The 27,003-nt window shown below is 34.2% G+C and overlaps 7 protein-coding genes and 1 pseudogene across 9 annotated transcripts; 3 read left to right on the top strand and 5 right to left on the bottom strand.

Moving 5' to 3' along the window:
- Nucleotides 1–183: 183 nt before the first annotated feature.
- Nucleotides 184–1,912, top strand: LOC114186271 (xyloglucan 6-xylosyltransferase 2 pseudogene; annotated as a pseudogene).
- A 1,108-nt stretch (nt 1,913–3,020) lies between these two features.
- Nucleotides 3,021–3,780, bottom strand: TSPO (TSPO(outer membrane tryptophan-rich sensory protein)-like protein). Its single transcript, XM_028074352.2, has one exon. The coding sequence runs from the start codon at nt 3,714–3,716 to the stop codon at nt 3,147–3,149; it is 570 nt and encodes a 189-aa protein (XP_027930153.1). The 5' UTR covers nt 3,717–3,780; the 3' UTR covers nt 3,021–3,146.
- Nucleotides 3,781–4,262: 482 nt separating this feature from the next.
- Nucleotides 4,263–9,170, top strand: ALG3 (asparagine-linked glycosylation 3). The gene is made up of 12 exons (XM_028074310.2): nt 4,263–4,569; nt 4,650–4,822; nt 4,912–4,980; nt 5,056–5,213; nt 5,296–5,362; nt 5,468–5,521; nt 5,768–5,856; nt 6,722–6,838; nt 7,722–7,861; nt 7,946–8,024; nt 8,536–8,592; nt 8,691–9,170. Exons 1-12 carry the CDS (start codon nt 4,389–4,391, stop codon nt 8,857–8,859), a joined length of 1,353 nt encoding a protein of 450 aa, XP_027930111.1. The 5' UTR covers nt 4,263–4,388; the 3' UTR covers nt 8,860–9,170.
- Nucleotides 9,171–9,956: 786 nt separating this feature from the next.
- LOC114175046 (heat shock factor-binding protein-like) lies at nt 9,957–11,917 on the top strand. Of its 2 annotated transcripts, none has more exons than XM_028059800.2 (5): nt 9,957–10,228; nt 10,482–10,535; nt 10,784–10,807; nt 10,894–10,969; nt 11,475–11,917. In XM_028059800.2, exons 1-5 carry the CDS (start codon nt 10,226–10,228, stop codon nt 11,630–11,632), a joined length of 315 nt encoding a protein of 104 aa, XP_027915601.1. In that variant the 5' UTR covers nt 9,957–10,225; the 3' UTR covers nt 11,633–11,917. The 2 variants fall into 2 exon arrangements, with proteins under 2 accessions (XP_027915601.1, XP_027915609.1); XM_028059808.2 differs by having other exon boundaries at nt 9,960–10,228; nt 10,894–10,936; nt 11,478–11,917.
- Nucleotides 11,918–12,337: 420 nt separating this feature from the next.
- On the bottom strand, nt 12,338–13,020 carry LOC114175035 (rapid alkalinization factor-like). Its single transcript, XM_028059794.2, has one exon. It carries the CDS (start codon nt 12,896–12,898, stop codon nt 12,554–12,556), a length of 345 nt encoding a protein of 114 aa, XP_027915595.1. The 5' UTR covers nt 12,899–13,020; the 3' UTR covers nt 12,338–12,553.
- Nucleotides 13,021–15,834: 2,814 nt separating this feature from the next.
- On the bottom strand, nt 15,835–19,675 carry LPA1 (tetratricopeptide repeat (TPR)-containing protein). 2 transcript variants are annotated; one of them, XR_003602690.2, is made up of 9 exons: nt 19,423–19,675; nt 19,204–19,307; nt 18,658–18,793; nt 18,067–18,298; nt 17,730–17,887; nt 16,771–16,959; nt 16,570–16,666; nt 16,291–16,387; nt 15,835–16,151 (listed from the first exon to the last, which is right to left on the bottom strand). XR_003602690.2 is itself a non-coding variant. In XM_028059388.2 (9 exons), the coding sequence occupies exons 1-9, from the start codon at nt 19,642–19,644 to the stop codon at nt 16,077–16,079; spliced, it is 1,314 nt and encodes a 437-aa protein (XP_027915189.1). In that variant the 5' UTR covers nt 19,645–19,673; the 3' UTR covers nt 15,835–16,076. The 2 variants fall into 2 exon arrangements, 1 of the variants encoding a protein (XP_027915189.1); XM_028059388.2 differs by having other exon boundaries at nt 16,570–16,670; nt 19,423–19,673.
- A 2,619-nt stretch (nt 19,676–22,294) lies between these two features.
- On the bottom strand, nt 22,295–24,897 carry LOC114162300 (Amino acid dehydrogenase family protein). The gene is made up of 5 exons (XM_028046141.2): nt 24,681–24,897; nt 24,382–24,565; nt 24,102–24,259; nt 23,188–23,400; nt 22,295–22,714 (listed from the first exon to the last, which is right to left on the bottom strand). Exons 1-5 carry the CDS (start codon nt 24,771–24,773, stop codon nt 22,478–22,480), a joined length of 885 nt encoding a protein of 294 aa, XP_027901942.1. The 5' UTR covers nt 24,774–24,897; the 3' UTR covers nt 22,295–22,477.
- Nucleotides 24,898–26,529: 1,632 nt separating this feature from the next.
- Nucleotides 26,530–27,003, bottom strand: LOC146889000 (uncharacterized). Its single transcript, XM_085674156.1, has one exon. The coding sequence runs from the start codon at nt 26,947–26,949 to the stop codon at nt 26,743–26,745; it is 207 nt and encodes a 68-aa protein (XP_085530282.1). The 5' UTR covers nt 26,950–27,003; the 3' UTR covers nt 26,530–26,742.

Here is a 27,003-nt window from a genome sequence, read left to right as displayed (position 1 = left end):
GGTTTTTACCGTAGTTATTTTTTAAATTGTATAATAAATGGACATGGAAAATATTTCAATCATTACATTTCAAAAAATAATTATTGTTCTTCAAAAAGAGAATATGCCGCCTTTATCTAATAAAGCTCATATTTTCTTCATATTCGTTTATTTATTTTTTATTTTTTATTGACTTGTCCTGAGGTTACGCGTTTCTGGATTCACCACAACAATTACGCTAACGATGTTCTAAATTTAGTGTCCGTTTCTGATTCTGGTTTTCAAATTGCATCCATTTTCCATTCTGAATTTGTCTTTTTGCATTAACATGTTACAAAAGTGTTTGGGAGCTCAAAGGGCGCGAAGATTCCAGAGAGCTCTCAGGCATTGCAAGGTCACCATCCTCTGCCTGGTCCTCACCCTTGTTGTCCTGCGCGGCACCATCGGTGCTGGAAAATTCGGCACGCCGGAGCAAGACTTCGTCGACATTCGCGACCGTTTCTACTCCCGCAAGCTCCCTGAGAATGACCACCACCTCGGTCACCTGCAATCCACGACGTTCAACGATTCCGATTCCACCACCAATTACAATGTCTTCGACATCAATACCATATTGGTCGACGAACCAGAAGACGAGAACGGCGAGAAATTGAACTCGGAAGAGCCGTATCGTCTCGGCCCCAAAATATCGACATGGGACGAGCAACGATCTCGCTGGCTTCGCAATAACCCCAATTTATCTAATTTCGTTCGGCCCAACAAGCCTCGTGTGCTTCTGGTAACTGGGTCGTCGCCGAAACCGTGCGAGAATCCCGTTGGGGATCATTACTTGTTGAAGTCTATTAAGAACAAAATTGACTATTGTCGTTTGCATGGGATTGAGATGTTTTACAACATGGCACTCTTTGACGCTGAGATGGCAGGGTTCTGGGCCAAGCTTCCTCTGATTCGGAAGCTTCTTTTGTCTCATCCTGAGGTGGAGTTTATATGGTGGATGGATAGTGATGCCATGTTCACGGACATGGCGTTTGAGGTGCCGTGGGAGAGGTATAAAGACCACAACTTGGTGATGCATGGGTGGGATGAGATGGTTTATGATGACAAGAATTGGATTGGGTTGAACACTGGGAGTTTTCTGCTGAGAAATTGTCAGTGGTCTTTGGATATTCTCGATGCTTGGGCTCCAATGGGGCCTAAAGGGAGGGTTAGGGATGAGGCTGGGAAAGTGCTCACGCGTGAGCTCAAGGATAGACCTGTTTTTGAAGCTGATGATCAATCTGCCATGGTTTATCTGCTGGCTAAGGATAGGGACAAGTGGGGTGATAAAGTTTATCTTGAGAACAGTTATTACTTGCATGGTTATTGGGGGATTTTGGTTGATAAGTACGAGGAAATGATTGAGAATTACCATCCTGGTCTCGGGGATCATAGGTGGCCCTTGGTGACTCATTTTGTGGGGTGCAAGCCTTGTGGGAAGTTTGGGGATTACCCTGTCGAAAGGTGCTTGAAACAGATGGATAGGGCCTTCAATTTTGGGGATAATCAGATTCTGCAGATTTATGGATTCACACATAAGTCGTTGGCTAGTAAAGGAGTTAAGAGAATACGGGACGAGACTAGCAATCCCCTTGAGGACAAGGATGAACTTGGGTTGCTTCATCCAAGCATTTAAAACAGTTGAGGTATCATCTTCTAGATGAGTTCCACTCTTTCTGTTCGCGGTTAAATAGTCAGAAAACTCGTCATCTGTGTGCATGTTAGTGCAATTTGTGGCATATTTAGTTACAGAAATAGAAATTCTCACATTTATTTGTGTATATTATGAGAATGTATGTATATATTTTTTTGTAGTCTGTCTCTCTTTCTCGTGCTCAAGCTTCTAAACTTTGTAAATTATTCCTATATGTAGATTGAAGCAATTTTTTTTTACGTAGTAATGAAAAAAGTTTCATCTTGTTTCTGTTTGTAGTTTGCAGTTTGCGGATCTGATGGTACAATTAGTGGTCTCATTATCCACTGTTACAGTTAATATGGTCGCTCTGAACACTAAATGGTCGAATCGAACCAATAAGGACTACGCAGAAACTGGGATAGTGACTGGACTCACTGCCCATACACATTTACAAGGTTACTTGTGATTTAAGACAAATTCTAGATTTAGAGACAGGAAAAGCAATATTTTTTCTGTATCAGATTCCATTCTGCCTGTATGTTAATTATGATCTGATCTGTATATTTTATAATCATCTGCTTTTTCTGAGTGATATAATTTTTAGCTTTTACATCATTAATTATGAAAATTGTTTGCGACGTAAGTACCTAACAGGGGGCTGTAACTGGGACTGGGACTGAGAATTCGCAGTTCTGTAATTTTTTTCCCTTTTAGAACTGTTTCATAAGATATCATTCTCGTTCTCTCCGTTGTAGACTCATGAATGCAATTTGGTTGAAATCTTCAAAAAATACAGTTGAGACAGGGCATTTTCTACAAAACCAGGAACTTGGTATTGAAAGCGTACAAAGAGGTTGAGTTTCTTGGAAAAGTTCCATTTTATCATTTGATTGCATTATCGTTAGTATTAACTTGTGCCATGACAAAGGCAGAGCCAGCAGGTAACTAAGTGAGAAATCAGGTTCAATTGTTGAATGAATAAAACTTCTATGCCAAACTAGATGCGAAGTTGCTGTGTTACTACTATTTATATGAAATAACGCTTTACAACCATCTTCTTCCCTCAACGCCCTTGATCAAATATCATATTTCGTTCCTAATGTTCGAGTATCATGGTATGCTTTGCAGCAGGCGCAGCTTATGCTACTGTTAAGTATGGACAAAGCAATTTTAGTATCTAATGGATCAAAGCATGCCATCTTGCTTATCTGCGAAGTAACCAATTCGCAGACATGTAGACATGGAGAAACATTAAATTTTGAAAAAGCAAAACGACAAATTTACAAATTTAGCACACACCAATCACATTGGAACAACGTAAAAGAGAATAAAGCGTCGTCCAAGCTAAAAAAAAGGAAGGAAAACGGAGTGCAACAAAATACTAGGAAAATATTATTTACCACGCGTGTTTACAGAACAATTCTACATAACACTGTTCAAGTCTTAATCTTCATTGATAGTAGTAGGGTATATATATACATATGTATATATGCGCTCAGACAAAAAGGAGTTTAAGATTTGCAATAGATAGAAAAGCAACCCATGCCAGACAAGGCTTTATCAAATCAGCAGCAATGGGATTGACGGAGCGAAACGCATGCATGCACCCGTACTGACTCACGAACAACCCTAAACAGAGCATCAGGCTGAGCCGTGTAGCCCCAGCAGCGAACACAAGGGGATCCCAGAGCACCGAGAAAAGGAGCTGAATAAAGTAAAGCAACAGAGCCGTGGGGTTTCGGTGGAAACCTCCGTCTGCCCAGACCATCCAGGCGGCGAGACCCATCAAGAAGCTTGTGGCGGGGCAGGTGAAGTGCAGGGCCCAGGAAGGTGGGAACCAGAAGGGCCTTCTGGAAGACAGAGAATCATCTCTGGCAATGAAGGAGCCTACGCATGCTGATAAGACGGTGAGAGAGAGGGGAAGGGTAACAGCTATGGCGAGTGACTTTAGGCCGCGTTTGGCCATCACCTTTCGTTTCTGGCGTTTTTCTCCGATCATCCCGTTGTCGTTCGCGGCGGTGTCTGGATGCGGTGTGAGTCGATGTTTGAGATCATTGGAAGCCATGGAAGATGAGTGAGGAAGAAAGGACGAGACCAGAAGGTTGGTGTTCGTGAAAAAATTCTCGGAGCGTGGTAGTTTTTAAGGAGAGAGACATGGATTGTGTGGTCGAGTGACACGTGGATAGATGTGATGAAGTGATGCAGAGGTTTGGGCGCGTGTGCATGAGACAAACTGTGTGGGTCTCTCTGCACACGTGGAAGCACTCCCAAACTGCACGTGTCCATCTTAGAAAGGAACTGACTCCAGAAGCAGCTTCTATTTTACACCTGTTCATCTCAATTGCTTTTGCCGACGTACTTCATCATACCAAACAAAACTTTTGACCACTTTACACATTTTTAAATTTTAACGATATCACCCTAGTGTCTTTTTTTTTATTATTTACAAACTTTTATTTGATATGCACTAAGTCGGGGTTTAAATTTTGTATGCATAAAATATTATTAATTAACTTATTTAATACACATGACCTAGAGAGAATAAACCCGTGTTTAGATGAAGAGAAATTAAAGAAACAAAATAGAGAGATTTTGGTGGACTACTTGACTTTTTTTTTTTTGGACTAAATGGAGTGGAGTGGCAATCTGGTGAGCCCATGAGACGAAGCCCAGAAATACAAATTAGAGAGAACGAGAAAAGAGAGGGCGTTGATCGTGGACGAATGATAAAACGGAAATGGGTGGCAGAAGGTTGAAAAACAGAGAAACCATGGGCGTTGAATCGGTGGCGCCGTCGCCACCACCTCCGAGATCGGAAGGAAAAACCGCTTTGCTCCAAAACCCTAAGATACCATTCGCGCTGGCTCTTCTCTTCGCCGACGCCCTCCTCGTCTCTCTCATAATCGCGTTTGTCCCTTGTAAGTTTCAATTTCCACATCCTCTCCTTCGAAAGGTCAATTCATCGCAGTTGATATACGACGGCGTTTTATGCTTCCAGATACGAAGATAGACTGGGACGCATACATGTCACAGGTTAGCGGGTTTCTCGAAGGGGAAAGAAACTTCCGCAACCTCAAAGGCGACACTGGTCCTCTCGTCTACCCAGCTGGCTTTCTCTACATTTACTCTGCATTTCAGTATCTTACCCAAGGACAAGTTTACCCTGCTCAGGTCACGCATTCAAATTCTTCACTTTCTCATTCTACTTAATTTTCAACAAACAAAGTAATTCATCATTTCTTTCTCTTTTGTCGTTGCAGATTATGTTTGGTGTGTTGTATATCATTAACCTAGCAATCGTTCTCGCCATCTATGTCAAAACCGATGTGGTAAGGATATAATTTTCCTCTGACTAATTGTTGATGTCCATTCTCACTGCTTTTGGAAACTGAAATTTCTATCAGGTTCCTTGGTGGGCCCTTTGCTTACTTTCTCTGTCCAAAAGGGTTCATTCTATCTTCGTGCTTCGTCTGTTTAATGACTGTGTGGCCATGACACTTCTTCATGCTGCATTGCTCTTACTTGTGCACCGAAGGTGGAATCTTGGGTTGATTGTGTTTAGGTAAATGCTCTCATGCTAGAGTTATCATTTTTGTTGTTGTAAGGATAAAATGTTTACGGAGCTTCTGGCAATTTTCTGATAGTGGAGCAGTTTCAGTAAAGATGAATGTGCTTCTTTATGCTCCACCTTTACTGCTCCTCATGCTGAAGGTACATATATACGTGCAATATTTATAGTCAGGGTATGTTGACATCTTTTTCTTTGTCTCCTTACATCGAATGCTCATGTAGCCCGCTTTCTTCACGCACATGCAGGCTATGGATTTCAGTGGCGTGTTATTGGCATTAGCTTGGGCAGCAGTTGTTCAGGTTCCTTGCATTTCATTTTCCTTTGTATATTTATAATTTGTAAGACAATAATTGCACGCGTTGTTATTTATAGAGTGCATAAATTAGGTGTCTGATGGTTGGTTATTTTTTTGTTTTAAAATAATATTTCTGTATTAGCAGGTGAGTTTCTCTTCTTGGGCCTCAAGTTTGTTTGATTCTCTAGAGTGTGCAATGTCCAATTTTGGTAACGCCAGTTAACTCCAGTATGGTTAACTTCTGCCATAGATATTACTGGGGCTTCCTTTCCTGGTTTCATATCCAGTTGCGTACATATCGAGCGCATTCAATCTTGGCCGTGTCTTCATCCATTTCTGGTACCTATTTTTTAAGTGTGCCCTTTATGTATGCTTGATATGATAACCATGAACTCCGAAAACAAATTTAGCTTTTAGTATAATCTGAAACCCTTTTTTCCTGTGGTCAAAGTGATGATGTGTGGTAGACAGGAATATAAGAGTATCTAAAGTTTTATTTTCTGCAACGATCCTCTGGCACTAAGGAACATAATTAGATAGGTGCGTTTTTAGATGCAATAATACATAAGCTAATAAGCTGCTGAAGATATGGTATATTATTTTGGGGGTGATTAGATATACTGCTAACATTTTTCAGGTTGAACTTGTTTTTGACTAGTGCCTAAATTATAATTCGTAAGGGTTAGATTGAGAAGTAGAGCTGCTGATAAACTCTTTTTTTTTTCATGCTGCATGCCTATGTCTATAACTTTGATATATTCATGTGATAATTAATGCCTGCATTCAACCATGTCCTCATTTATATATTATTGTTCTTTATTTGTAAAGCGATTCACACAAAAAAATCTGCTTCTATTTGACCTAAGTGAAAAATCTGCTTCTATGTGAGCAACACACTGTATTCCCTTGTGAAAGCCTGGTTGGAACTTGGAAGCTAATTTAGCATGGTACTAAGAATAAGATTTTTCAGAACTGGGTTTTGGTGAATGAGGAGTCTTGATCCCGGCTAATGGTATTACATGCACCATTTAACTCAATTGGGACGCAACCTGTTTCATTTCAATTTAAAGCTCAAAGGGGATCTGAGTAGTATATTGATGTTGATGTATTGAGTTTGTGGTATCTTTAATTTTGAGAAACTGTATTATTTCTTATGTTATCAGTTAGATGTTTCCTGATGTATTATTTCAATTTATGTTATCAGGTCTGTTAACTTCAAATTCATCCCTGAGCCAGTATTTGTGTCCAAGGGATTTGCCATCTTTTTGTTGGCTGCTCACCTCATATTACTTGCTTCATTTGCGCATTATAGTTGGTGCAAGTAGGTATAAAGGTTTATTTTTCTTTTATTTTCTTCAATACAGAAAATGCTAGGAACCCCCTTCAACTATAGGTTAATTGCTGGAAAGCCCTCCTTGGTTTAAAACTCAGTAAGACTTCTTGAACTTCAAACTTACAGAAGCTTTATGCACATACATTAGGGGTTCAGTTCATTCTAGCTGTACAATCTTTTAAATTCAGGGAGGTGAGTTTTGAAGGTTTTTTGCTATTAACCTATTTAGTAGGGGATTATATTTGTAATTTGGAAAAGAAACTTAATATATCGTGTCAAGTCATAGATTTAATAAGTCATTTTTCTTCTGTTTGACCAATAAATAATGAGAATCAGCAATGCTTTGTATTTTGTGGTACCAAATGTTGGACAGTCTTTGACGTGTCAACAAGATCATAAATAGGTGCCATAGTCTTGTAGAGATGAGAATGCTGTGTTGATGAGTATACTTACTACTAGAATAGATAGGATGGATGCATGAATGTATTAGAGAGAAGGTAGGAGTAACTATTATTCAGGGGAAGATGGTAGGAATGTATTTAAGATGGTTTGGCCATGTTGGAAGATGATAGACTCAAATGAATAGAGTTGATTAGATAGAGGATAACTTAAGATGGACTTGGATCTAAATGGCTTTGCCAACGACCTGGTATTTGACAGTACACAATAACATTGTCTTATTATGAAGTGAGTCCCATCTAGGCGGAAATGACTTGTGTTGTTGTTGTCATTAGTGGTGGTGGTGCTGGTGTGACCAGTGTATATTATTGTCCATACTGTGGACATCATAATTGGGATTCATAAGAACTGTGATGTATACTTGAAATATTGATGCAGCTGGATTACATGTTGACTTCTTTGTTACTTACAGACACGAAGGGGGACTTTGCAACTTTCTGCATTCCAGATATGTCTTTATGAGAATGAGGTTTGCGGTTTTCTTCTCTTCCTCGTTTTCTAAGAAGGTTGGCAAGAGCGGTTCATCATCCCTCCAGATCCTAAATAAAGAACGTTAGTGATCAGTCTCTTGTAGGATTTAAGAACATTTCTTCCCCTTTTTGTGATAAGTGATGCTAACTTTTTACCTTTGCTCAGATATTGTGACAACTATGTTTGTTGGGAACTTCATTGGCATTGTATGTGCTCGGTCATTGCATTATCAGTTCTATTCTTGGTATGTGCTCTCTGCTTAATTTATTCTTACTCAACAAAAATAGTTTAAAGAAAGGAAAACGAAAAACCCACCTGCGAAATTTATTAAGATGATAGAAGATGCATCTATGACCTCTGAGCTCCGTGTTTCTATTATAGTGTGAGGACATTCTCATTTAGAAATACCTTTTCACTCATCTTCATCTGGTAGATGATTGTGTTACGTTTTGTTATTTTCTTTTGGTGAATAGACATTAGCTTTCGATTTAAATTTATTGGCCAGGTTTTCCTCAATTTCCATCTGTGCTGATATTTCATTTAGTGTTGTCCTTATTGTAGATATGTCATCGGTAAAATCCTCTTATTTATAACTGAACTTATTTCTCTCTGAAATTATTTACCTTCTTTGTGTTCAATCTTCTCTAACAAATTTTGGTAGACAGGTATTATGCAAACCAAAAAACAGTTCATGTTTGTGGTTTTGTATTCTGAAATAACCCCGGTGCTAATTCTCGCTATTTGTTATGGTACAGGTACTTCTATAGTTTACCTTACTTGTTGTGGAGAACGCATTACCCAACGTTGTTGCGGTAGGTTTGACCCACTTCCCATGGTTTTATTTTGTATTGAATTAATAAATTAATAAATTAATAAATAATCTATTTCTGTACTTGGCATCCACAAGCAGTTTGATTTTGTTCGTGGGAGTGGAGGTGTGCTGGAATATCTATCCTTCGAATAGTCTTTCTTCAGCATTACTTCTCTGTCTTCACTTAATTATTCTGTGGGGTTTGTGGTCTGCTCCACCTGAGCATCCTTATGAACAGTATAAGCCATCCTCTGGGAAAAACAAATAGAAGTTCAAAGGTTCCTCTCCGTCTATTTTTGTGGTGGATAAAGGATCATCCCTTATCATTTATCACTGCTTCCCCTTTGATGTAGATGTTTGTGATGATGTATCTTGGAGCAGCACAAGGACTACTAACTTGTGGATGTAAAACAGAGTATGGGAGCCAGAATTCCTTATTAGATATGCCCATCTTTTTATGTTTTATTTTTCCAATTCCTTTGCTCTCTACAGAACCAAAGTTTTGTACTTGCAAATGATAGTGTATCTAAAATGAAATTATTGTCATTTAATAGCATAAACCAATCAGTATCGACGAAATCTTATTTTATTTTTTATATCTGATAACTTTAATTAAGAAATGAAAATTTTCCAGTGTTCAGTTGAAAATATCCTTCATCTTTGTTACATATCTATACTTTTTTTTTTCTTAATTTAACAACTGTCTGTTTTAGTGTACATTTTTTTATTCATTGTATCTTTATACTCATTAACCAATTTTTTTTATCTATAATCTATAACAAATAATAATAATAATAATAATAATAATAATAATAATAATATGGATTAGATAGTGACCGAATTTTTCTTCTATACTTTTTTACCCGTCTATTATTTGTATTTTTAAATTTATCAACGAAATTTTTAGTTTTTATTATCTAATAAAAGTTGAAAGGTTTTTATTTTATAATTCTAATTTTTATCATATCTTAATTGAAATTTATATTTTCTATTTACTTTTTATATACATGCATTATTGTTATTTTACTTTTTATTTTAATGAAATCTTACATGTACTTGTTAACTCATAAGTTTTTATAATTTTAATATAAATTTTAGTAACATTTTTACTTAATTTTACTATAATAATTATTATGTGTTCATATATTTATTTTTTTCATCGACAAAAGTTGAACATATTGCACGTTTCTATTAGTAATAGTAATTAACATAAATATAAATTTTAAAGATTTTGTTATTATATTAATAAAAGGAAATTGTTAAGTGGGTATACTTGGAAAAACAATGTTAAGAATATATTTTTCCTTACCTAAACCAATTGTCCCATTGAAATGTTATTTTAAAGTTAAAGACTATTGTAAATAAGCAGATTTGTTTATCAATGAATAAATTCAAATAAAAGAAAAAGGCAGATTGTTTAGGTAAGGAGAAATCAGAAAGAGGATAATATAATAAAAATAGAAAATCTAAGTAGAAATTATTTCAAAAATAATTTCTGAAATAAGTGTCATGAAGATGAATAGAAGGGAGTGATTTCACTGTTAAGTAAGCAGAGTGGAAGTCTGCACTTATTTTCTTGTGGTATAGACTTTGAAAGCAGTTGAAGGAGTTGGAAGTGAAATTTTAATCATAGCATGGTTAGGCTCTCCCTTCCTAATTTCCCTCTGTTATCATTACATTAGTACTTGATTTTTCATATAGGAGTATCAATTTTAATATTTAAGAAACTAGGGTTTTCAATATCAATTTGTATGGCTCAATTAGGGAATTTTTTGTGGTGGTACTGGATGTATTGCAGTCCGTTGCATTGAATGGTTAAATGTTATTTCAATTTTATTTCAATTGTTATTTTAGGTTCTTTTTTTATCAGTACTTCCCTTTTCATGACAGGACGGACACGATTCTGAAGACCCAAAGCAAAGCACTGCTGATATGACAGCTTTTGTAAGTTATTAAGCAATGGTTTTGTTCTATGTTTCATTTATGTGTTTATGCGAATGCCAATAATGCTAGTAACTGGTTGTTGCTTATAACATTTGAGAAAACAATTTTATATTACTAGTTTAATGGTTAGAACCATTTCATTCTGCTTATTTGGTCTGGACCAAAGTCCACGATGAGAGTGGGAATACGAATTGTTGCTATTGTCTGTTAATTTTTTTGACCTTTGTTTCTCCCTTTTCTCTCTTCAGGTGCAAAATCTTCTTCAACAGATGGTGAGTTGTGCACTCTAGGCTCGTTGTCCTGCAATGCTGATTGTCAGTATATATTTCACTGCTCCTAACAAGAATTTTGTTTCCAGCAAATTAGGTTCCAGACAATGTCTGACTCCATAATTACAAAGAATATCCTTTTTATTCTTATGATAATATTGAATGGTAAGTTTTAAAGAAATCAATTTCAGAAAATGTAATTCATAATAGTGGTTTTTCCCAGGAAATAAGATGATTCAAAGTGCTCAAAGAACAATTGATCTTAGGCGTTGTCATGTTGCTAACTTACATTCTTTATTGACAAGCTTGCAAGGAATGCTTTTGAAGATTTATGGAATTAAATGGGAGTTTCAAAGTTTGATTTTGCTGAACTGTTTGTGTTTTGAATCGGTCTTTATAATTCATAGGCTACCCTATTATACTATAAAATGCGAATCAATTGTTTCTTCACACAGCTCTGCATAATCCTTTTTCTTTATGAACTCAAGAATGTGTACAATTTGCGTTGTGACTTATGCAACTTATGTACATTTGTGATTGAGTGGTGTCATATATATGCTGGCTAAGTCAGAATGGACAATGATGCAAATTGTATCACCTTACATAATTATAATTATTGCTGACTTTCCCATTAAAAAACTGCTTAAGTAATGTTTTTCTTAACGTCAAGCACTTGATGAGATGGGAAACCGTATAAATGAGTTGGAACAAAGCATCAATGATCTAAGAGCAGAGATGGGAGTGGAGAGCACTCCATCACCTGTGGCCCCTGTTGCCCGTGCTAAGCCAAAGGAAGAAGAGTCGAACAAAGAAGAAGGTCCTGCTTGAGTGACATTTGTGTTCTATTGTCTTGTTTTGTATCTTGTCGTAATATCTGAATTAGATTTAAAATTCATTTCTTAATACTTCTTAACACATAGTTCAGGATTCTGGATTCTGTGACACTGTGTCTAGTGAACTTTGTCTATGGTAGCTAAAAATTACTGTTCAAACTATGTAAAATGCAAAGTCTCGACGTTGATTTCTTGTGTTTTTGTAATTGGTATGTGCTAGATTGGGTGCCATGTGTTTGTGGATGATATTTCCTATACTTTAACTTGCTTGATTACTTTAGTTTCCTCCTGAGCCCTGCCTCATTCTATTTTTGCTGTAATAGTGCTCTGAGAACTTTTACTCAAATCTCAGTCTCATGAAGCAAATTAGAGTAATGCTGAAAATTCTTATTGATCGGCAAAGTTGACACAAACAAATTTATTTGCTCTGACTACTGTTTACTTACAGTTCCCGATAGTTACCTAGCTGTTTATGTTCATTTGATATAAAAATAAAGGTTTTGAGATCTGCAAATCTGTATTTAAAACACATCACTGTCTGAATAGGCGACTTTTTTATTGCTTAAAAACCTCATACTCTATGTTTAACTATGAATCCAAACATTGTATATAATAAACATGTTTCTAGCACCCTTTGCACCTTCTACGGTGGAAAGTCATGTTTGAGGTGGAGTAAGCAGAAAAAAAACACACACACAACTATATTAACAGTAGCCACACCAGTGAAGATTAATTTACAGAAAATTACAGAAACAGAGACTAATACAGAATTCAGAGTAAAACATAGCAAGTGCATGTTTGAGTTGCTGTTCATTCAAATTGTTGTGACAGTTATTCTAATACAGTTCCAACCCTTTTGCAAACATTGTTGAGTGTGAAGAACATGAACTCAAACATGCAGAAAGTTGTAATTGATCTAAGAATTTCGGCAACGGGTGATGGTGGGGCAGCCACGGGTGTAAGGATTAGCTTCTGCACCTGGCTTGCAGTTGTAGTAGGAAGCACCCCTTCTAGAACATGGCACAGTGTTACGTTGCAGCGCCTTGTAGCTTATATACTGTGAAGTAGCTAGAATGCGCCGGTGGGACTCTGAGTCCATTCCAAACTCACCCTCTTCCATGCACTCTTCTATGGAGCCTTGGCAAGGTGCTGTTGTCTTAGGCACCCACCTTACACGCTGCTCACCTATTGCCCCTACTATGGAGGGAATAATGGACATAGCCACCAACAACATGGCCAAGAGAAAAGAAGCACTTGACATTGTTTTGAGGTGAAGAAGATGGTGTTCTTATTCTTCTCTAGAGTTCTAAGTCTTCCATTCATTCTATTCTCTCCTTTTATAGAAGCTTTACTAGGAGAGTAGGAACGGTAAACTTGTATCAGAAGGATTTCAGTTTTATAACAGGGAACTGTTAAATGTCACTTTTTCTTTTCATGACATTAGAAATAATTTAATGTTAGAATATCATATAATAATGATTAAATATATTTTTAATCCTGGACATGTAAATTATAATTCTCAAACTTTAAAAATAAATAAATATAGTTCTTTTAATTCAAACGGTACATTTTTGTCATGTCAATGGTGTTTTCAGTTTTATATTGGTGTTTGAATTGTTTATACCGTTTGATACATTTTAACTCAAATGTCAGACTGGAGTACCATTTAACACACCATTTAACGTGTAAAAAAATTTAACAGTGTTAGATTAAAAAGGACTATATTCATTCCTTTTTTAAATTTGGAAAAAAAAGTATATCAAAGTTTAAAATGCGAATAAATTTCAATTTTAAGGATACAAACATATTTGACCCTATAATAATAATAATAATAATAATAATAATAATAATAATAATAATAATAATAACCTAGCACTTACTAATAATATCATTTTCTAGTGATCTCGAAGTTCAAATTTGTTTCAATTGCTAAGAAGAAAAAGTTGGGTACACGATGAATAAACCATTCAAAACCTACCAAGAAAATGATATTAAGAATGAAGGGGCATGGATGCTACTAGGTTTAGATTCAAAGCATTAACTAATTAACTTTGAAATGTCTAATGTTGGGCCTAAGATGTATGGTTTACGCATATGGTTAATTCAATATTTTGTGGAGTCTGAGGCCTTAAAAATTGATGTTGGGTTTGAAATAATGTTGCTCACGATAGGCCACTATAAGTCATTTTACCTGCCAAATTTCTTTCGCTAATTCACATTAAAAAACAGCTTCTCATGAAAGCAAGCAATCGTGCTTATCCTAACAGACAAAATATATAGTAGCATTACCTCCAATATTCCACAGTTGCCATTTCATGTTATAGCCATTAATTTTTTTTTTCAAGAATATTTGCTTTTAAAAATTTCTGGAAAATTTAAAAACTATTTATAAAAAAAATTGATACATATATGCACATCAGCACAAGTTACTTTAAGTAATAAAAAAATGATTCTCCTTAAATAAAATCTTGGGTTTCAGTTTTACGAACAAAACGAGTAAATTCTGGAAGTTTACCCGTTTAAATAAGTCTTGTAAAATAATTTTATATTATGGATGATAGTTTTGTTAACTTTTATAGTAATTAACTACTTTATAAAACATGCCAATAATGATTTTTGATAGCATAAGTCCTTAAATTGTCTGTGTTTTGTCAGATTACTTAATTTTGTAAAAATTATAGCTCAGATGTTCTGCTTTACGATGAAAAAATTGAATTGTACAAAAGATGATGTTTTTGTTATTATGTAACATAACACTTTTATTAACGTGTACCAATTATTAGAATGTGTTTTCTTCTTTAAACACATTAACTCACCACAATCTGAAAACAAATTATTTTATATTAGCTAGTCACTCATCAATAATTTAATTCTGAAAAACTTTTATGTCATGATCAAAATATGACGCCGTTCACTTGCCGATAAAAAAATAATAAATAAATAAAAAATTAGACCAGCCCATACATTTTCGAACAAATTTTCTGAAAGCTTATTTAAAAATAAATAAGAGGGTATAAAGAAAATAGTACAAAATTCTCACTTTCATATTTTTGTTAGAACTAATATAAAAGAGTAGCTCTAAAACTCCACGTCGAAGCAAATCAATTGAAAACTAGTGATTGACTCGATTATAATTTATATTTTATTAATTTTCTTAATTTTATATATATATATATATATATTATTTGTTTAATATAAATGAATTAACCTGATCAATGATCCAATATCCTGATGAAATAGAATTTTTTAATACTACCCTAGGTAGATATGACCATTTTTTTTTACGGACACAATTAAGTCATTTTTATCATTACCCAATAAATCCAACAGTGAATTTAAATTATTTTTACAAGTCCAAATTTTTTATTATTGTATTATTTTATATTCATTTTTACAAGTCCAAATTTTTTATTATTGTATTTTTTTTATATTATCCTCCACTGAACAATAAAAATATATTATAAAAATACATTATATTAGTATTTTAAAAATATTTTTAATATATTTTAAAATTTTGAAATCAGTAACTATCAAAGTGTTTCAAAGACGCAACAGAACAACACAATAAATCTAACATTAAATCCAAATTCATTTTTAATGACTTTTTATTTTACTAGTTGAAGGATAATTATAATTAAGTATTCACTTTCTCTTGTATGTTCTTTGCACTATTTTATTTCTTATATTTCTCTCTTTCTCTCTCTCTCTCTCTCTCTCTCTTTTATTTTTCTCATCACATTAATTGTTACATATTTTACCCTCTCTAATCTACATACCTATTCACCCTAAAATGGAGTGTTGAATTGAAACTTTTTCTTAGTTCATTAGTTGAAAAGTATTGACATCTAAAGATTCGCCCTAGGCAGAATATGTTAGGATAACAACATATGTCAACTCTTGTCGCAATGTCATGTCACTCACCAGCACCCACATCTTACAAAAACTTAACCCTACTCTATCCACTTTTATGCATTTCATTACTCTTGCATCAAACATCAAAAAGGTTTGAGAGATTGTATGGTTATGTAATACTCCTAGTCCTTAAGCCCCCAAATAGTTTTACAAACTATTGGATTATTTTAAGACTATTACTTAATACAGATAAAATGAAAAACTTGAGAGCTGATAGTGTTATTTTCAAACAGCATGATTATAAAATAGTCAATCTGTATTCTGTGTAGTCTAAAATTACACGACTTCACTCGAATAAACTACTAGATTGAATTGTCGCCAAAATATTGTATCAATATTAATATTCCTTCATAACATTTACTTTGCAATTGTCTGTAGTGATCGTGGAGGAATGGATGTACAATATTTAGTTCAATGGTGAAGAAAAATGTTGCTGTGGAACATTACCAAACGACGGTGATATATCTCGATTATGGTGACACATGAGATGGGAAAAAGAATAATACAAATTTGCACCCTCTAAATTCTCATCTTTCCAGCTTGCTTAAAAATGCTTCCATTAGTGGTAGCTCCTTCACTATTTGCTGCCAATCAGGCATACCCTGTAAATGCATTAGCACTCATTAGTATGAGTCAAGTCTAACCATGATCAGTTTTTCATGAGAGCCAGCAAACTAATAAATCAAATTCCACAATAATGTGGAGAAAAACATTACAAGTTTACTCTGAAATGAAACTTACTTTCCCTGATCTTCGAACTCTTCCATCTAACCGCAGTATTATGTACACATCTTCACCAAGTGAAACTCCTTCAGATTTCTGCTGATCTCTTATCCACCTAGTTAAGTTAGAATACAACTATTAGCAAATCTTCTCTTTCTCTCTCTCCACCTTCCTATATTGAGTTGACATCAATCCATCCACCCTTTGACATCTATGTTGAGGCTAATTTCCTCCCCTCATTTAATGAAAAAATATATTACAATGATAGCTGATAGACAACAAATCAGAGCATATTACCGTTCCCATTCTGCAGGAGACACAACCTCAGCCTTGAACCTAATTTCAGATTTCAATTTCGATTTTGCAGTTATGGACTGTGCTCGCTTCTCAAAATCTTCCTAGCAAAGTTTTATGGATTAGTATCATCTCATCAAAGAAAAAAAACTTTGGATGAATAGCAAGATATGGATGAAAGTACATGGTTATATCAAGTCTTACCCCAATAGATGGAAGAGCTTCAGCAGCTTTTGGCTGCAGACCAAATCCTTTTTTCTCAACTTTTGTTTCCCGACCTTCTCCCCAGATAACAGGAACTAACAGAACACCACGTTTAAGGAGCTCCGTGCGAAATCTCTCAGCTCTTTGCATAGCCTGAGACACTGTTTCCTTTTTTCCTGCTAATATAACCTAAAACCAAAGCTTTAGTTAGAGCATAGAAGATTCATGATTAGTTCTAGTCTAAACCAACTGAAATGAATCCATGCAACAAGAAAATGTCAAAAAGCTACAGTGCAATATAACTCACGAGTTGAGATCTGAGCCAGTCAAATTACTTTTTGAAAAGTTATGTAGTAGTGAGGTAATGAAACATTTATTAAAAGTTTTAGTTTTTTCATTCATTATATTGTAAAAAATTTTCCTTAAAAGACATATCCTCTACATTGTGAGAAAATTTTCAAACCATATTATAAAACTCAGAAATTTGGTAAAGCTCTTCCTCCCGCCCTCATAAATGTCCCATGAGTGTGTATGACTTTCTTTTAGTTTGAAATGACTTAACATTATAATACATAAGGTAATAATCACTTTATATGCAGCATGATTGTGATAATTTCAACACGTTAATAAGTTCAAAATTAATTATCTTGTGTGTATCTATGTATGTATGTATGTATGTATGTATATAGAAAAATTTTAATTTTTTTGTTAGTGTTGAAGATGGACATATTTGAAGCATCCTTCCCCCACTATTTCTATGCAACCTAATACAGAGGAAATATTTCAGTCACTGCAAGAACCCCCTCCTCCTAGAAATGAAAAAGAAAAAACAGGACAAAAAGAGACAAAAAACAAACGTTTAAATATTAAAGCAAAAGGAAAAAGTCCAATATGTGGTAGACACTAGAGAGAGAGAGAGAGAGAGAGAGAGAAGATGTAAAAAGAACAAGGATACTAACTGGTCTAACTGTATCCCGTAGCTGCACAAGTTCAACTACTCGATTAGTTGAAAGCCGCAAAGGCAACCTTGATAGTGTCTCATCTCGAGATATTTGTGCGAGTTGTTCCTCCTCTTTTTTATTGTCCCAAAAGAACAATGCCACAAGAACAACAATACCTGCACATTGCTGATTCCGGTGCTTAGTCATTTAATGAAGCAATGCAAAAGGTATCATCACACCCCACAATTATCTTGAAAGAAAAAAAATCACAAAGAGAGAGAGAGTAACGCACTAAATTAGTAAATATAAATTGATCCAGAATTGTTTTTAGCAAGTTAAAAATATCACTATTCACCTCCAATATTAATGGCAGCATTCCCAGAAGTTGCCAAGAGATCAGGAGCACCATCACCACCATTAATTGCACGAATTAGCCTGGGCACAGTAAAAAACAATGATATTCCTGCAGCTGCTGACAGTGCTACATAAAAGAATCTCCTAACCCCACGAAATGGTGCTTGAACTTCACTAATAAGTTTTAGATCTCGCCGAAAACTGTAGCCAATATCCTCCCCACCAAGCCTAGCCTGGTTGCGTGGCAAAGCAGTACCAGAAATCATGTTAAAAAATTAAAATATTTAACATTCAATTACACAGGATTACAATGAGGAACACAAGTTCCTTTCAAATGATTTTCCCCCCTGACTATCATATGAATGATATCCTTTCTTATTTCAAGCTGTCTGTAGCAATAGAGGCAAGGGGAGGAAACATAAGAGACAAAGAGTACATTTTATCAATGGTTTTACAGAATAAAATAATCTTCAGAGACACCCCATTAGGGACATATATTAAGCCATTCATGAACCTTCATTTAACGCCTTAAACTTCTAGGAAACTCGATCATTAACAGCTATAATAAAGAATACAATATCAGAATAGAAACCTCTTCTTGTAGTTCCTTGAATTCAGGCAAAACTCTGAAGGAGGCCAAGTCGGGATCATTGAGTATGGTACCAAATTTCAGGTTGTATTCCCTCAAAGCAGTGCGGAGACAATCAGCTGCTTTCTTTCCCTCTCCCCTTCAAGAAAATAATAACCAAACAACATCTAGATTATAATGTAAACATAAAAATAGAAGTATTAGCTAATCAATACCCTGTTTAAATTGCTTGTTTTTTTCATATGGTTTATTACTTAAAGAAAATGCAAGGAGTAGAAGAAATTCAACAACTTTAGAGATGCCCACTAGCTTAGTCGTCTCGTTGCTAAAAGCCTAGGAACTCCCCACGATTAGCCAAAGGCATATAGTGATGACAAGTAGATACATGCCTTACCATTTCACAACATACAAGTTCCATGACTCAAGTAGTGGATTCAATCTGATTGAATAGGAACTACTACTGCCTTAAAGAATCACTAAAAAATTCTATTAAATCGTTGAAATCACTAAGTATGATTCATTCTAAAAATAAATAAAAAAATACTATACCTGTATGCATGACAACAAGCTTTGTTGTAGAAGGCAGCTTGGGCCTCCACTGGATTAGGGTTCAAGGAAAGTGCAGTTTCAAACTGGGTTAAAGCATCTTTAACCTGAAAAAATCCATCAAGAAAAAGCATAGAGCTTTTAAGGGCCCGCTTAAACTACACTGTTCTGCCACAGAAGAATAAGGAGAGTGGAAGAAAAAATTGAAGACAATAATAATACCCGTCCTTTGGAGAAGAGCTCGAGACCCAAATTGACGCAGGATTCGGCGGTTTGAGTACCAACTTCTGGGGTCTGTGATGAAGAGCATGAAATCAGAGAAAATTGAATTTTTTTGCGTGAACGTAGAAGAATCGTAGTGTGAGAGGGAATGCATGGCCTTGCTATATTCCTCCAATTTGATTCTGCGAAGCACAGGAATTGCTGCACTGCAACCACAGCCATTGACGAGTTTCATATCTAGTTTTCTTATGTGTTACTGCTATTAACGTGTTATCCAAACATGCCACAACCTGAACCTTCAGTTTTGTCCAATTCTAGAAACGGACGGTGAGGATCTTATGGCAAGGAGCTTCCTTACTTTGATTTGAACGACGTCGTTCCATTTCACGTTAACTGCGATCCTTTCCTCCCAAATTTGAACATTAAACTCTCTAAAATTTAAATACAAATTTTAAACTTAAATATATAATTAAAATTCGTATTTAAATTTGTATATATTTTAGTTTTAAATTTTAAAAAAAAAATATCATTTTTAATATAGTAACGTTATCTTTTTTAGACTTATTAGAAATTTGAAATTAAAATATATCAAAAAAGAAATAAATTCAAATTTCGGATATAATTTTAAAAACTAAAAATATATTTTACTTTTTTTTTCGTTCTTAAATTATATTCCTGTCAAAAGTTCGTCGATGGAAGCTAAATGATGAAGGTCGTCTTTTAATACAATATATAATAAAAGCAAGGTTTAATTAACTTTCAAATATATCGCAAATTTATATATTTTTAACTGTGTCTTTATAAATGTTTTTATTTAATCAAGACTAAAAATATTTATGTTATCTAAGTACAAGACATCTCATGTTGTTAATTGAAGATATTATGCTTATTTTTACATTTGATCTTTAATTCTCTAATAAATTTTTTAACTTTTTTTTTAATTTATCAATTATTTTACTTCTAAATAAAGAAGACATTATTTGATCGAAAATTTTAAAAAGGTTAAAAATAATAGAAGAATGTCAACCGATAAATTAGAAACGAAATTAATGTCATATCGCGGTATATTTTAGTTAATATATATTTTTTCAAATAAAATAAGGAGAGTGACTACCACTTTATTAAAATATAAAGAATATAAATCTTATTTTATTAAATATATAACAGAGATAAATATCATTGAGAAACTAGATGGGTGAGATTGTTATTTTATTAAAACATTAAGAAAAACCTGTTTTTCTAAAGTTAAAAAACATAGGAATATTATTTAAAATAACCTGAAAAAATGTAAGCTTATTTTTTCTTACTAAATGACATAACATAATTGATAAATTCAATCGATACTGTGTAGATGTGATGCAGTATAACAAAAATATGCTTGTACCAAGTAATTTCCAAGTTGATTACTGTACTATATTATATTAGTACAACAAAACCAGACTTGTGTCCTTTTAGACACATTCATAGAGCATCTGAAACAAAAATAGTAGATGAACTGATGTGATATGCAAATAGCGTTTAAGGTACAATTGCTATTGCTTGATTACATACAGAGATACAAATTGTTTTCTTGTGGATAAATAAGGATGTAGTATTTCATGTAATCCATGATTACTAATGGTCCCAATTTCAGATAGCACGTCGCTATCTTAAAGACAGATGCCAATGTTCAAATGAGAAATTAGATTTAGTAAATCCACAAACTTATGACAGTTTGTCCACTTTTTTGTGCAGTTGGAAGCTTGGTTCTTAAGAAATAATGGTAAGAAACGACAGATTGTGAAAGACTGGAACAGCATTTTTTTATGTCAAATGTATTGAAACAACGTTTTTCACCTCAAACAGACATTAATAGTTTGATTTTATGTTTTCACATTCAGAATGTGATTTTTTGACTGGTAAACAAGTTTTCAAACACATTTTCCGGAGCTCAGTCTATTACAATGAAGAAGAGAAGTTGAATGACATGTTGACAATTAGATCTCTATGTTCTACCCAAGTTTGAGAAGGTGGGTGGGTCAATCAGGGAATGATAAGAAATTAACCAGACAAAGCAAAATTATTAAGCCATAAACTATGGTATAAGGTACACTTGGAAATCTTCCATCCTCTATTTTCTTTTGCAGCTTGTACATATGTAACGGCTTTGCAGATTAATCCAAAGTCGTTAACTCTATCACAATGAAAAGAGAATTTGAATGACATGTTAGATCTCTATGTTCTATCCAAGCTTGTGAAGGTGGGTGGGTAAATTAGGGAATGATAAGAAACTAACCAGACAATGCAAAATTATTAAGCTATAAAGTATGAGCTGTATGTATCTAATGGCTTTGCAGATTAATCCAACCTGGTTATCTCTGCCACTGCAAGTGGTTAACCATGTCATAGGTGAATGGTGGTTAATACAGTGTTACAGTTAATAGTAGTAGTACTCAACATTGTTGAGCAATTGATTGATAAGATTGTATTTTAAAAGATTTGAAAATCGCCTAAAATAAGCAAAACATAAACAACTACTACCGCCTAAAAACAGTGCAAGCAGCATCATATATAGATGAAGACCAAGAATATACGGAGAGGTACAAAACTTTGCTCCGTGAATCATTAGAAGTATCATATGCGATAGCAAGCAAAGGATGAGCACGAGTTAAGTAACCCAGAGATGGTCCTTACCAGATGGTAACAAGAGTTATGAATATGGCAATCATTACTGATTGACTTAATGGCTGTGTGGGAATCGTTCTCAATAATAATTGTACTCAAGAAACTAAAACATTACCCACATCAAGAATGCTTCTTCTGAGAAATTGTTCAAAGTGAGGAGTGTCGGGGTTATAAGCCAGAGGGGCAAGGTAAGAACGGAAACGGAAGATATTGAAAAGGCAAATATATAGTTTTGCTTGAACCAATCCTACTTTTCCATTTTGAAAACCGATCCTTGTGATTTTACAAAATACAACAATACATTTATTAACCTTATACCACACTCTGAATAAAACCGATTCCAAAAGAAATTTCAACCAAGACGAAGTACCTTATTCAAAGTCAGAAAAGATCAACTATTTTGCTCAATGTAGCGCTTAGCTCCCTCCAAAGTATTCTTCAACAACATTGTTACCGTCATTGGACCTACACCACCAGGAACAGGAGTAATATAGCCTGCAGTTTTAGATGCTTCCTCAAAATCTACATCTCCAACAAGCCTGTAACCAGACTTCCTTGTTGGGTCATCAACAGCATTTGTGCCAACATCTATGACTGCCGCTCCAGGTTTGATCCAACTTCCCTTGATCTAATAACATTAGCAAACCCTCCATTAGGAAGAAGACTGGTGACAGTAACTAATACATGGGATTTCAAAAAAAAAAATCAAAAGATTGGCAGTAATAACTTGAAGAAGCACAAAAATTTACAAAAACTTTTGTGGTACTCTTTGTGCAAACATAGTTTATACCAATGATACAATGGCATGATAGAAAGATCAACTTAAGTTTCAAAAATGCCATTAACCAGCACCAGTTGTCAGATGCATTTGAAAGTCAATGCACATCTAACAGATCCGGATGAGTGCTAATGACAAGGGGCTGCACAAGAAAAACTTAAAGTAAGCTATATAATTAGTTTGATAGCTATTTTTATCCACGGCATTTTAGAATAAGAAATCCACGTTCCAAGGGTTAGAATTTGAAACTCCACATTCCAAAACTATTGCATAAGAACATAGGATAGCGATGTAAATAAAGGAAAATATATTTTGATAACTACCATCTTTGGCTGTCCAGCTGCTGCAATAACAATATCTGCTTCACGTATGATATTTTCTGGTTGACTCGTGTGTGAATGTACAGTAGTAACTGTAGCATCTGCTTTCAAAAGCAGCAATGAAGCTGGTAATCCAACTATGTTGCTTCTGCCAACCACAACTGCCTGTTTTCCCTTTATTGTTACACCACTTCGATGTAATAGTTCAAGACATGCCTGTACAAACAAAAAATGTAAATGAGATTTTGAGAGACTTTTTGAAAGATAACTTGTCAGTAAACAATCTTAATCAGTAAGATTTAAATCAAAACAAAAAAATAAAAATAAAAATAGAGTAACCCTCCTACAGGTTTAGTGTAGTGAGGATCAGAGTTTGCTAACATGTGTAAGAAGCCTTGTAAAATGGGAATGATGAAGAATAGATCCAATACTGTTGTTCTAAAGATTAATGGAGTTCAAATATTATCTTACATACATCACTCTTCGGCCCAAGTTTATCACCTCTCTAGAACAACAATTGATAGAATCGTCATATCAAACAGCAGTAGATAAAGCTACTTCGCATGCAGAAATTATGATCCAGGAAACAAATTTGAAAAGAAATAATCCCAAAACACCAATAAATTTCAGTAGATAGAAGGTATACCAAAATGAAAAAATAAATAAAAAATAGAGGAAGACATTAGTGACTGGCAAGTTAGTTTGTTGTTTTTAAATAAAATGTTATTTTGCTATAATAGTAGTATTTTTCCCTCTTCTAATCTAAGCAGCCAAGCTCCAAAATCGTCTTTCTTAATGATTCGTAAGAAGAAGAAAACTACATTAAAAAGAAAGAAAAAAGGCATGCGAAATTCATTCAACTGTTGACATAATAATGGAGTGTAATCTAAAGCGTTTTAGACTGAAGAGCATTTTGCCTTGGGAGTGCATGGAAGGAAGAGGGGGTCTCTGCCTTTCATTGCAAGCTTGCCAATGTTCAAAGGATGAAAACCATCCACATCCTTCTCAAGGCTAATTTCAGACAGAACTTTCTCTTCATTTATGTGCTTAGGCAACGGAAGCTGAACCAAAATACCTGCAGACATAAGCAAACAAACGCTCACAACAACAAAAAAAAAGAAGCTCAAAACAAGAAAGTATAATCGATCTCTAAAATAACACATGCATGAAATGAAAAATGTATGGGTTTACACTAACCATGTACATCAGTGTTAGCATTCAACTCATGAACTTGCTTTATTAGCTCAGCTTGGGATATTTGCTCTGGAAGGTCCACATCGAAGGATTTGATTCCCAATTCAGCGCACGCCTTTCTCTTCATTCCAACATAGCTTTGTGAATCCTTCCTGTGCCCTACTATCACCACTGCTAATCCTGGAACCTGCAACATTTCACACACACACACACACACAATCGCGAATATTTACATGCTGGAAAAAAAATCACGATTCTTGTTTGTAATATCCAGTTTTGGTGAAACGAAAATAAGGGCTTACCTTGCCGTATTTTTGAGAGAGGAGGCGCACCTCATCGGCGATTTCAGATCGGATGGTTTGCGCCACGGCCTTGCCGTCGATTACGGTGGCCATTTGATCGGTGGAGGATGAGAGAAATGTGTCTGCTATCACTCTTATCACTTGGGAAGTTGTCTAAACCTGAAGCACCTCGACTTGTCCTTTCGTGCAATGTTATCACACCGGCACATACACGTGTAAAATGTATTAATATTATTAAAAAAAATATTAGTCATATATATAAATTCCTTAATTTATAATTATTTATAAATAAACATAATTTTATGTGTTTTATGAAAAACATAATACTTAATTTCATGTCTTGTAACAGTTCAACTTTCTTTTTTTCGTTTACACTTAAATGCACTGTAAAAGATTAAAATTAATTATATATATTCTTAGAGTTAATTAGTTATTTGAGACTCCATGTACTTGTTTAAAATTAAATCTTAATTACATAAGTCTTTCCAATTTATATAACAATATAACTCTATACATATCCTTAGATGGTTGTTAAAGAAAATACCAAATGTGTTATTATTAAATTGTAAGACATGCATATAATGTATCCAGGATATTATTATAAAGTTATAAGAATAATGATAAATATTAATTAACTGTTAAATAAAATAGGTCTACAAATAAAAAATACTACCGCCAAAAAAATTGTTACAGTCAACAAATTTTAGTTTAGGTAAAATATATTTTTTCCCTTTAAAATATTGTAAATAAGAAATAAGTTGCTCATGGTAGTTATTTTTTTTTTAATATTCTAAGATATTGATAGGCTCATAAGTAGGGTGGCAATGCGGGCTATTCAGATTCGTTTAGATCCGGTCTGTATAAGGTCGCACATCGCGGGCTGGTTCGTTCCCTCCACACAATTCATGTGAATTGCAATTATTGACTTGACTCGCACATCACTTGGCCCGCGGACTGATCCGCTTTTTTTTATTTTTAATTTTTATGATAAATTTTCAATATTTAAAAATTAGGAAATTTTAAGAAGTTCACAAAATTAAATAAATACTTTGAAAAGTTGGATGATAAATTGATAATTCAACATTTTCATCATATTCATATTCATATACAATGTATTCTTTAAATTTGAATACATTAACAAATACATAATACTTGTCTTCTCCAATTATAAAATATAAGCCGCTTATTTGAAGGAGTTTAACATATTTCATAAAACGGGTAGTAAATTGAATACATTTTAATGTTGTAAGAAAAAATATGAATATTATTTTGTAAGAAATTAAAAGCGAATTAATGATTATTAGAGTAAGCAAAACCATATTTTATTCGTTTAATTATGTATAATCGATGATTTAGCACATACTATTTTAGCTTAGAAAAAGAACATTAATATAAATTTTTAAAATATAAAAGAGAGGAGGATTTATATTATATAGTTATATATACATTTTTCTGACAGTACCAAAAAAATCTGAAAGAATAAAAAAAAAACATTTATAAAAGATAAGATCGAATACCCGACCTAATCTTTATACTAAAAATTGTTCCATAATATTCTTCAGATGAATTCAGGAATATATCGAAAGCTGTCATCACCCATAATCACAATTTTCCAATATGGCAGAAAGGAATGAAGCAGCTGCAAGTGTTTCAGACACTGCACAAACTGAATCATAAACACACACATAAAAAAGAGATCTGATTATATATAACACACAAATTTTACAGCTCCGATGATCTAGCCGCATACATACATACATATAAAAAATACAGATCTTTTCCTTCTGTGTGTACACAGATATGCAGCATCCATACATATATGCAGTGTTTTTGTCCTTAAGTTGCTGTCATATATATATATATATATATATATATATATATATATATATATATATATATATATATATATATATATCTGTTGTGTATATATATATATCATGCCAAGAAAACTTGTAAGACTTTTATGCCACTCCCTGCATGTATATATATATTGAGTTATGTAAAAGATGAATGAATTTTGGCACAGTGATATATATATTTGTTATTAAATTTTGTGGAAAGTCTATGTGTGACTCCAAGAGGCCAAGAACATTAGGGTTCTTATGGGGTCTTCTGGTTGAAGGGTGAACCTTTGATTGCACTTGAGAAGCCTACTCCGATTGGAGGCATCGGTGGAGATGGCCTTAGAAAGCTGGTGGAGCTTCTCTCCGACGACGGATCTGGCGGAGTCCTTGGCCAGAGAAGTTTCACCAGAAACGTGAGGTTTCATGGTGGGTGATGATTAACTAAGGTAACCCTTTGTAGTAGAACTTAGAGGGTGGAG

This window comes from Vigna unguiculata, chromosome 1, assembly GCF_037176805.1.
Source record: "Vigna unguiculata cultivar grain cowpea cultivar isolate G323 ecotype 2 chromosome 1, ASM3717680v1, whole genome shotgun sequence".
Classification (NCBI taxonomy): Eukaryota; Viridiplantae; Streptophyta; class Magnoliopsida; order Fabales; family Fabaceae; genus Vigna; species Vigna unguiculata.
This window is presented reverse-complemented; position numbering and strand designations above follow the sequence as displayed.